Source organism: Centropristis striata, chromosome 11 (assembly GCF_030273125.1).
Source record: "Centropristis striata isolate RG_2023a ecotype Rhode Island chromosome 11, C.striata_1.0, whole genome shotgun sequence".
Taxonomy (NCBI): domain Eukaryota; kingdom Metazoa; phylum Chordata; class Actinopteri; order Perciformes; family Serranidae; genus Centropristis; species Centropristis striata.
Window position 1 is genome coordinate 24,700,269 of NC_081527.1, and position 12,016 is coordinate 24,712,284.

General features: G+C 38.1%; 1 protein-coding gene across 1 annotated transcript in view; it reads left to right on the forward strand.

The window, feature by feature from the left end:
• The window catches only part of LOC131979867 (junctophilin-1-like), a 44,726-nt gene that overhangs the window by 29,820 nt on the left and 2,890 nt on the right, over window positions 1–12,016 (forward strand). The window contains exons 3-6 of the mRNA XM_059343930.1: window positions 2,855–2,973; window positions 8,019–8,291; window positions 9,277–9,707; window positions 11,481–11,577. Of these exons, the coding sequence (XP_059199913.1) occupies window positions 2,855–2,973; window positions 8,019–8,291; window positions 9,277–9,707; window positions 11,481–11,561 (904 nt within the window). The 3' untranslated portion in view covers window positions 11,562–11,577. The remainder of the gene's footprint in view (window positions 1–2,854; window positions 2,974–8,018; window positions 8,292–9,276; window positions 9,708–11,480; window positions 11,578–12,016) is intronic.

Genomic DNA, 12,016 nt, shown 5'->3' on the forward strand with positions numbered 1-12,016 from the left:
GGCTCTCAAAAGATCTTGAAATGTGTCTAAATTAGAAAAGGGTGGCATTTTTAAAAGGAGAAATGGATTTAGTAAAGGAAAAAGAAAAGGGAGTTCAGGCGCAGAGTTTTTACAGCAAAACCAGATTTTAAGAATAAGGTGGAGCAAAGGTTCTGTACAGGCAATGCAAAACAAGCATGGGTTTTGCAACAATGGGCAGGGGAAGGAAAAATCAAGGCGTAAACATGTGTATTTAAACACCTTCTATGGAAGGTATGATGTGAGAGACCCTAGAGCAGGCTGCAGTACTGTGATCAGGCAGCTATCTATAAACCTATCCAGCTGTTGGAGAAAGAAGTAGCCATGTGTCTCTCTAAAATCAGACCCAACAAAGCTCCTGGGCCTGATGGTCTTAGAGGAAGGGTGGTGAAGATATGCTCTGAACAGCTTAAGGGGATTGTCACTCAGTTGTTTCAGACCTTGCTTGATTGTTGATTGTTTTCCTAATTCATGGAAGACATCCATAATAATACCTGTGCCTAAAGTCTCTCATGTCACGGCTCCTAAAGATTTCAGACAGTGGCACTCACTCCACTCTTAGCCAAGTGTATGGAGAGAGTGGTCAGCAGGCGGCTGTGGCTCAGTTAGTAGAGTGAGTTGGTGGTTCAATCCCTGACCGTCACAGCCTACATGTCGAAGTATCCTTGAGCAAGATACTGAACCCCAAATTGCTCCTGATGCTGTGTTCATTGGTGTGTGTGAATGAATTCCCAATGGTGGCAGGTGGCACCGTTTAGGGTAGCCTCTGCCACCAGTATGAATGTGTGTGTGAATAGGTGAATGAGCGCAGTCTGTAGTGTAAAGCGCTTTGAGTGGTCGCAAAGATACTAGAAATGCGCTATATAAGTGCAGGTCCATTTACCATTTACCACCTATCTCATCCTCTGTCGGGACTCAACTAGACCCTCTTCAATTTGCTTATATAGCAACTCTTATGCTTGTGGATCAAATAGGTAAACACCTGAAACAACCAAAATCATTTGCTCATGTTTTTTAAAATTGATTTTAGCTCTGCTTATAATTTGATGCAAATTGACACTCTTTTTGAATGGCTTTTTGAGATGAATGTGAATGGTGGGCTAATTCACTGAATTAGAAGTTTTTTAACTGACCGCCCTCAGAGAATTTTAATGAATGGGGTCTATTCACACGAGCTGGTTTTAAATACTGGAGCTCCACAAGGCTGCGTGTTGTCTCCTCTGTTGTTTTCAATTTACATAAATGACATCACAGTGTGCCGCAGCAATATAAAGCTACTCAATTATGCTGATGACACTGCCTCGGTTTCTCCTCACAGAAAGGAATGCAATACATGACGAAGCTTACTTCAGCCAGGTCACCCTTCAAATTAATGTGGTGAAAACCAAAGAACAAATTCTACAAACCAAATCAAGGGGTGTCAGTAACATGACCCCTGTTGTACTAAACAAGCAGCCTGTGGAAATAGTGGAGCATTTTAACTACCTGGGCACGATTTTAGATCAAACTCTTAAGTTTTCATGAAAATTCAGTGAGTATTTTTAAGAGAGCCAACAAGCTTTGGTGTAAGCCAACATATCCTTGAGTTGGCTTACAAGGAACTGGCTGAAAGAATTCTACATTTTGATAACTGTGTAATTGTTGTGGATCGTTGTGGTGTAATTAGTGTGAAGAACAAGAACAAGCACAATTGATAAGACTGCAGGGAAGGTGGTTGGCAAGCCACAAAGAGATCTCAACGACATCTTTAACAGTGCTGTACTCAGGAAGGCAAAATAGATATTTGTGGATTCTTCACATCCACTGAACTTTGAGTTTGAGTTGGTACCGTCTGACCATTGACTCAGGTCCCCGATTGGCAAACCAGAATACATACAACAGGTCTTTTTCCCCCCGTGCCATACAGGCACTGATTGCCAAGTGATGAAGACCTCAGTATTTTAAATGTGTTCACCTGCTGCTGCTGTTTCCTGCCCATTTGAATCTTTCGAGCTGGCATGAAATTAAACCTTTTTTATGTGGATTGTGGATGAAGGCACCAAGAGAACTACTTTCTCAAACATAAACCTTTATCAAATAATATTAAACATTAGTTATACATTATGTAAACAGTGTATTATATTGTCAGTCAATTCTGTAAATGATAACTGAGAAAATAAATAAATAGCTAAAACAACATCATTACTGTTCAGTTTCATTCAATGATGACTAGTAAAAAAATTAGTAAGAAGTTAATAGTTAACACCATTTCTAAATCAGGCCAAGCTACATTTTCTGCATTATATATTGTGTAAAAAAGTTTTCATAACTTAACATATTGGACAGCAAATACACATATACCGAAATGCCTTTGATACGCCAATATCACCCATAATACCTGTCAACCGATATATCTATTATTATTATCTATTATTGTTGCATTTATGCAAGCAGCATTTTACTGCTGTCAATGTAGGGCTAATTTAAACTCCTTAATATACTAATTAATAGTATTAATATACTTAATAATGTGGATTAATTTATGAAAATGCGTAATCATTGTAATTTGATCATATATTTTCATCTTAAATCTTGACCTGAAAGTAACTAAAGCTGGCAGCTAAATGTAGTGGAGTAAAAGTACAATAATTGCCTCTAAAATGTATGAAGTAGAAGTATGAAGTTGCATATGTGGAAATACTCAAGTAAAGTACAAGTACCTCAAAATGTTAACTTCTACCACTGCCGAGGAATATACTATATGTATTAAAATGAGGGCAACTAAATAGTGTGAGTGTATTAGTTACTTTCTGGAAGCTAAACTGATTCTTTGGATTATATATGTGTCTTTTTGCAGGACGTCCCATGCCCGGGCCAAAGCAGAAGCTGCAGACCAGGCAGCACAGTCAGCCTGTCAGGATTCCGATATTGCCAGAGCTGTGGCCAGAGAGCTCTCTCCAAACTTCCATCAGCCAGGTACTGTCACAGCAGCATACAGCAGAGGCCTGTTTTTAAAGCAGTACAGTAAATCCATTCTGCCCCACAGGCGTCACCTGATTTAATGGTAGTATCAAAAACTTCAATGATCAAAAGTCACAGTACTGTAAGCAGTAATGCAAGTAACCATGTAGCTAGTTCCATTGTGTTGTGATTCATGGCAACTGGAAAGGGGGTATGCATTAAAAATGAGCATACAACTACGGCTTAAACGATAACTCACTGGACTCAAGTTATTTGTAGGGAAGCTGACATCACAGTCATGATCAAGAGTTATTTTTCTTAAGATGATTAGATAATAGTGGGTTCATTAAGTCTTAATTTCAGTGAAACAACATTGTTTTCTCTAGATAAAAAAGGGTTTTTAACCTCAGAAGAAAATAACTTTCAGATAATAATTAAGCTGTGATATCAAGATAACAGGGTTTTATGAAGTTATTGCAACGGTGGCTTGAACAGCCATTACTGATGTGATGCTCCAAGAGCTTGTCTTGTGTAGTACCAATGTGATGAAAAGAGAAATTAGAAAAAAGGACAAAGGACAAAGAGGAAAAAGGTAAAAAGTAAGAAAAAGCGAGTTCTAAAGGTTTTGGTGAGGTATTATTTTCCTTTTTTTTTTATATATTATTTGATAAATTTATTAGAAATCCAATTGTGTGTGATATAACAGTGCATGCATCTAATCACTGACACAAATAGCTGTATGTGTTATTCAAATCAGTCATCATATGCCTTTTTACCACTCGGCAAGACTCACTCTTTTTTGGTTTTCCATTGACAACAGTTTTTATATATTATCTAATAATATTTTATGGTACCTGGTATGTTTTTTGGTGTAAACTTCATTAGGATTCCAAGGAGCTATTAAAACCCTTCGGCCCCCCTTATTGATCAGAGATAATCATTACCACAATTATCACTTGTGAGACATGGGGCATCCTGCATAAAACCTATAATAGTTTTTAAGTTACCATCAATAGCGGACACATATTTTTTTTTACTCCTCCCATATTTTAAGGAAGGAAGCCTGGCAGGTCAGTTAATGAAGTGCAGACAGTCATCTGTTTGGTTGCAGGTGCAAGGAGTCAGCAAGGTTATTATAGTTAACGAAAACTAACAAAACAATGAAAACTAGAATTGAAAACACATCTTCGTTAACTGAAATAAAAATAAAAACGAGAGTTTAAAAAAATGATAACTAACTCAAACTGTATTTTGTGGTTACAAAACTAATTAAAACTTAGTTAACTTAGTTAACTTTTATTAAAACTAATTAAAAATTAAAACTAAAACTATAGTGAAAATGTCCTTCGTTTTCGTCTTTGTCAACTTTTTTCATACGTAAACCTTTTTGGTTGATATGAAATATATTTCATCTATCTGATTTTATGACTTAATAAACTTATTGGGGCTGAGATGGATCAGACAAAGGAAATAAAGGCAACATTTATTGTGACTTTTTTGAATCTCGCATCCAACAAATACCCCATTACAAAAAAACTAAAACTAATAAAAACTCAACTTTAACTAAACATTTTCCCAAAAAATAAAAACTAACTAGAAAATTTCCTCTGGGGAAATTTTGAAAGGGCCACGGGGGCTACTGCCGGTGTGTGTACACGATGATCAAACTATGCCCTTTAACCTCAAAATGTGTGTGTGTGTGTGTGTGTGTGTGTAATTAAATCACATAAAGTTACCTGTGTGTGTGTGTGTGTGTGTGTGTGTGTGTGTGTGTATGTGTGTGTGTGTTTGTGTGTGTGTGTGTGCGTGTGTGTGTTTGAAGCATGTGTTTGCATGTATGAGGAGTGTGCACGCTTATGTGCATGTGTGTGTGTATCTGTAACTGTAATCACATCAAAGATCAAAGGCAATCAGATCAAAGCAATCAACAGAATTAACTGAAACCTGTTCCGGCACACTGACAGCAGAGACTAACGACTGGAATTTCTGGGCTCGAACAGAAAGCACTTTTGGCAAAACCATAATACCTATCATTGATCCGACTTCACTTTGAGCGTAATGAGTTCTTACTGAACGTCTACATAAGGGTTTTTTTTTTAGAAAAATGAAAAAAAAAAGCTTTGTTAGAGCGATCTAAAAAAACTGTTCCATCTTCCTTTTTTTAGAAATCTTCCTGCGTTTTTAATATGGGAGCCAATGAGGCTGTTGGTGCGTGTTGGTGGATCATCTGTGCGTCCTACGACCAAACTATAACTCTGACAGCTTTACCAGAAGATTGTGAGGGAGAAGACAAATTTTCCTACGTTTCTATGTATAAATGATTTCTGTAGAGTGGAATTTGCGGCCTGGAGCGCAGTTTTGAAATTTATTTTTTGACAATTTATTCTCTCCCTCTACACTCTGGCGATGATGTCACACACTGTGACACGAACATTCCATGCAATATACACCCATTATAATCTCAGAATTTCTCCAAAAATGATTTTGGTCATTGAACAGGGATTGATAAAAAACTATATGACCTATCGAAACGTGGATTAATACACGGATACACAAGATTCGTGTCTACTGTTTAAAGTTTAAATGGAGTCTCTAGGTGAAATTATGCCGGAGAAGTAGACGTTTAAAAATCTCCAATTATTGTTCTTTTTTGCTCATTTTTTTTCGACCGTCCCATTCATTTCAATGCAAAATTTTGGGCATTCGTATTCTGTAGAGAAAAGTAATAGCACACCCGATCAAACCGCACGTTTTGATATATAATTTGTCCTGCCACTCTTCAAGTTGTAGGGCTAGTAGCGGGATGAAATTGCGCCCGGAAGAGTAAGAAGAAAAAATCCACAGTATAACAGTAGTGCTCGGGGCTTCGAGCACTACTGTTCGAGCACTGGTGCGATTGCCCCGAGGCCCTAATTAAAACTAGCAAACTCACTCTAAAAACTAATAAAAACTAACTGAATTTGAAAACAAAAATTCACAACAAAATTAAAACTAAAACTAATGAAAAATCCAAAACGATTATAACATGTCATGTGGAAGATGATCTGATCAACATACCTGGTACCAAAAGTGAGTCGAGTTGAGTCGAGTCAAGCTGAGCCGTATCATGCAGTGAATATGTGTGGTTTATGCATGCCGGGTTTTGAGTTTTCAATTACATCACTGTAGTCCGGGAGACATGTGATAGAAATATCAGGAGGGACGAAAGAAACAAGCAGGAAAGCTGATCAATCTGAGGCAAAACTACCTACTTATTTATTCAGTCTATCAGATGTTTTCTCCCACTTCATATCTGAGTAGACAATTGTCACTAATGTTGTGTCTGCGCTAAATACAGATTCTCGCTAATGCTCTCTGAGTTAGAATATCAGAGTGATACATGATACAAGCAGGTGATGGGCATTCCAAAGAGCAGTGTATCACAAAATCCACTAGTTTTAAAATGTTGGACTTTAAAACTTTGTTTAAAGTGATGGTGAGTGCAAGCAGGGCAGAGGAAACTTTTAGCAGTAAGTTGTTAATTTGGCAGTCAATAGACTGTGTAGGTTACAGTGTGTATCGACACTGTAGCTTCTTAGGACCGAGAGAAATCTTGTCCTTTATTTCAATTCTACAACCCCAATTCCATAAAATATGGGACGCTGTGTTAAATGTAAATAAAACAGAATTCAGTGATTTGCAAATCTCATAAATCCATATTTTATTCCCAATAGAACATAAACAACATATCAGTTGTTGAAACTGAGACATTTTACCATTTCATAGAAAATATTAGCTAATTTTGAATTTGATGGCAGCAACACATTGGGACAGGGCCATGTTCTTCTTCTAACAACTGTCTTTAAACATGTGGGAAATGAGGAGATGAATGAATGAATAAACCCTTTATTGTCATTGCACAGAGTAACGAAGGTAAACAGGACAGGATGACAGGGTGAAGCTGCTGGGAGAGGAATCTTGTCCCATTCTTGTCTGAAGCAGGATTCTAGCTGCTCAACAGGTGTCTATGGTTTCCAAAAAGGAACCTGGACCTGGACCTTTTTCACACATGGCTTCTTCTTTGCATGATAGAGCGTTAATTATCATTTGTGGATTGCATGGCGAACTGTGATTAACTGTAACTGTGAATGGTTTCTATAAGAGAATCATGCCTGTTTTTATGCAGTGCCGCCTGAAAGATCACCAGCATTCCAGATTTCTCCTGTTTCTGAATCTTCTGTGATATTATAGACTGTAGATCAGGGATCTCAAAGTCAAATTAGCTGGGGGCCGCTGGAGGCAGTATCAAAATGACCAAAAAAAGACCCAAAATGACCAAAAAAGACAAAATTTAAAAAAAAGACCCAAAATGACTGAAAAAACACTACTTAAAAAAGACACAAAATGACAAAATTACCAAAAAAAGACACAAAATTATTAACTTAATTCAACCTCACTCAACCTCTGCCCATCTTTACATCTGAGAGACTCTGCCTCTGCTCCTTTTATACTCAGCCATCTTACTGAACTGTTGCCCTTTAACCTAAAAAGTATTTTTTATTTTTTTATTTGTGCCAATTACTTTTTCAGCCTTTTGTTGCCCCTGTCCCAACCTTTTTGAGATGCGTTGACATCTGATATGTTGTTTATGTTCTACTGGGAATAAAACATGGGTTTATGAGATTCACAAATCATTGCATTCTGTTTTATTTATATTTAACACAGTGTCCCAACTTTTTTGAATTGGGCTTGTACTTGAAAAGAGCAGAGGGTTAGCTGGAACCTGAGCAGGATAGGCCAACAATGTGCTGTTCCAAAACTGACTCTGGTGTGATCACATCTATTTTAAAAGCTTTGTATTCCAGCATTGTGTCTCTTTTGGAGAAAATGCTAAATTAATCCATAATGACAATTTTGATTTTTAACTGTGCATATTGTGAAAGCTCTTATTTCAAATGCATCGTACACTGGAATAACGTGATATAAGACCCCAAGATTATCCTTAAATGTTAGGCTATGTCCCTGTTCAATATAACCTGCTCCAGTGCATATATCTTCATTTATTTTTATGCTTTTTTCAGGACCTGACTACATACGGCAGAAGTATAATGAGCCAATAGAGGTGATCGAGGTTCCTGTGGAGGAGAAGAAGTCTCCATCTGGGAGCCCTCATTTCTACCGGAAAGGGACAACACCGAACCAGTCTCCATCTGAGAGCCCAACTGCCAGCCCCACTCCTTCACCCACAGTTGTTAAAAATACCCTTTTTAGTAGTAAAACTCCTGCTGCCATTGCTTCAGCTAAGCCTGCTGGGAAGGAGGACAAAACCCCAACAGCTGAGTCACTGACAGCAGGTAAACAACCAGCATGTCTTTGTCATGAAGCATCCTTCATCAACAATTAACAGGCTAATTTTTTGTCATTTTACAACAAAGTGTTGCACAATGAAATATAAGGTGTATCCCCTTTACAGTAAATTACATTATTTAAGCAGAGAGAGGAATGTTGGTTTGGAAGGGGGGTGAATAAATATTGGACGATAGCAGTAATTGTTGCAGCAACATGATGAACAGCAGCAGCAATTTTAGCAGCAGTTTGGTGAGCAGCAACAGTGATTTTGGCAGCAAAGTGGTGAACAGCTGTGATTAAAGTAGCAACTTAGTGAGCTGTATTAATGATTTTAGTTGCAACTTGGTGAACAGCAACAGTAATTATAGCAGCAACTTAGTGAGCACTAGCATTGATTTTAATGACAACTAATTGAGTAGCAGCAGTGATTTTTGTAGCAACTTGATGAGCAGTAGTAGTAACTATAGCAGCAACTCGGTGTTCAGCAGCATTGATTTAAGAAGCAACTTGGTAAGCAGCAGCAGTTTATTTAATTAGCAACTTGATGAGCAGTAACAGTAACTATAGTAGCAACTTGGTATTCAGCAGAAGTGTTTTAAGACGCAACTTGGTAAGCAGCAGCAGTTTATTTAATTAGCAACTTGGTGTTGAGCAGCAGTGATTTTAGAGGCACTGTAACTGAGGATAAAAAATGTACGATGTACAAATTACTATCCAGGTACAATACATGAGCTGCATTTATATAACACTTTTATCCAAAGCTCACACAACAACTGCAGCAAATTACCAACGTGCTGGCCTGTCCATCATGAGCAATTTGGGGTTCAGTGCCCAAGGGCACTTTGACATGTGGAAGATGAGGAGGATCAAACCAACCGTTTGATTAGTGGACAACTTGCTCTACCTCCTGAGCTACCTCAGCCCCCAACCAACATATCCGTTGCTTTTTTGATTAACTACATCTCTTGTTTCTTTTCTTCTACTCGGCAGGCATAACAAAGGCAGCATCAAAACTTTCACTCAAACAGGAAGTGAGGCAACAGGAGGCTCCACCAGTAGCCAAACCGGCTGCTACCACAACAATCAGCAGCTACCCCAGCAATGGGCAGATTCACTCCCAGTACCACGGTTACTATGTCAAGGCAGATGTCAAGGTTCCCCCACCAGAGGATCCAATTGGTGTGGAGGACGACTTTCACCCATCAAGTCTTGCACGCTTGCCGCCACCTGCCAAACAGATTTGGGCGCCAGCACTAAAACCCCTGCCAGCCCCTAGCCCTTCACCAGTGCCACCAAAAGAGAGCACCAAAACACCAGATCCTCCCAAACCAAAAAGACAGGAATCAGCCAAACCAAAGAGCCTAGCGGAAACCAAGAAAGCTAGTATGGAAATAGCTCCTGAAATAATTGAGGATGAGTCGGTGAGTTTGAAAAATTTACCAAACATGTTTACATGATTTAGAATCTAATATGCATTTTCGAGTCAGAATCGATATGCCATTGCTGAGCCCCAGCAGGAATTAAACAATCCCACAATTGTGGAATGCTGGTAATGTTTTCAAGATCACATTATGGCTTTTTTTGGCTTAGTACTGAATGAAGGTAAGAGATAAGCAATGCACACGCACTTGGCTGTCAAAATGATATGAAAGAAAATTTGATTCGTCAGACCAGGCCGCCATCTTCCATTACTCCATCGTCCAGTTCTGATGCTCACACGCTTATTGTAGGCTGATCAGAACCAGCATTAACTTTTTTAGCAATTTGTGCTACTTCTGTCAGATCGGACAACATAGCATAGCCTTCGCTCCCCACACACATCAATGAGTCTAGGGTGCATGACCCATGACCCTGTCTCCAGTTCACCGGTTGTCCTTCTTTTGACCACTTTTGGTAGGAACTAGGGCTGGGCGATATGGACCAAAAGTCATATCCCGAAATATTAAGGCTGAATATCAATATACCATATATATCCCGATATTTTTAACGCAAAGTGAGAGCAAATGTTCAGTCAAAGTCTAATATGACATGTCAGAAGTAGTTTTATTAAAACTGTTTATTTAAGTGAACATAAATACTGTATAACAACAGGAGTAGCTTTTTAAAAAAGATCAAAGCTCCATAAAGTGCACATTTGAATAAAAAATTCTTAAATAAAAATAGCCTATGAAATAAAATAGGCCAATCTTTTTCTGAAATAAATATTCATATTAAAAAAGAATAACGAACATTACAAAAGAACTAAATATGACAAACCCTGGTAAGGGCAGCATTTATATATAAAGAAATACATTTTTTTTTAACTGTATCGATATATGCGATATGGTCTAATTCCATATTGCATTTAAAAATATATCGATATATCATTTAAATCGATATATCGGCCAGCCTTAGTAGGAACTAACCTCTGCAGACTGAGAACACCCAACAAGACTTGCAGTTTAAGAGATGCTTTGACACAGTTGTAGCCATCACAGTTTGGCCCTTGTCAAAGACGCTTTAGATCCTTACACTTTCCCATTTTCCTGCCTTCAACATGGCAACTTCAAGGTCAAAATCTTCACTTGTTGCTTAATATACCAACCACTGAAAGGTGCCATTGTAATGACATATTCAATATTATTCACTTCATCTGTCAGTGTTTTTTGTTGAAGAAATTTCTATATCTTGTCACAGACAATTTAGAGTGACCTCTGCCCTATTTAAACTATTGGACACTGACTCGACCTTTCCTCCAATTTACGGGTAGCTCTAATTGTTTGGGTTTACCAGACAATAATTGCTAGTCCCCAAGGTCCATCTGTTGCATTTGTCTCTGTCAGTCTGTGTTCTGTGCAGACAGAAAGGTGTTTCTTGGTCCATGCATATTCAATGACTAATCCAAAGTATGCATAGATTTAGGAGCCAAATTTGGAAATATTTTGACAATCATTCATTATCCTTAACCCTGAAGCTGGAGGCCTGGAAAGAACCCACACTGACACAGGGAGAACATGCAAACTCCATATAGAAGAGCTGCAGGCCGGAGTCGAACCGGCAACTCTCTTGCCTTATAATGTTATGGCTCATCGGCGTATACATATGCTAATGTAGTAGGACTTCAAATAATTAATTCTAAATCTGTGTGGTATGAGAGTAGCAAGCCTTCATTAAGATCACACAATACAACAACAATTCTTGTTGTGTCTTCACAGGGTCCCAACTCTATCTTGGTGGCTCTGGTCATGCTGTTGAACGTAGGTCTAGCAATCATTTTTGTCCATTTCCTCACCTGACCAAATGTGAACTCAGGTAAGAATATCTATTAACTATTAGGTTTTTAAAAAATCCGAAACTGTGTTGTTGATATATTTTTTAAATAACAAAAGGTTATGAAGAAACTCATTATAATGAAGTATTTGTTTGAAACCTGGCAGCTATATTCTTTTTCCTCATGAATGTGTCATTTTTATGGCAACATCACTATCTTCACTTTAACACATATAGTATGGTGTAACTCTTGGGAATCCTCCCAACTGTGAGAGCTTTGTTAATATTCCCACTGTAGATATTAAAGTTGCAATCTTTGGCAGCACCTATGGTGATAAGTGGTAATTGTAAGAGTAATTCAGACTTCTACAGACTGCAGCTGCAAAGATAGCCAACTAATTGATTACTTGAAGCAACAAATAATCAATGCGTTGACTATGTTGTTACTATGCCCATCAAGCTTTCCAGTCTCCACTGGCGC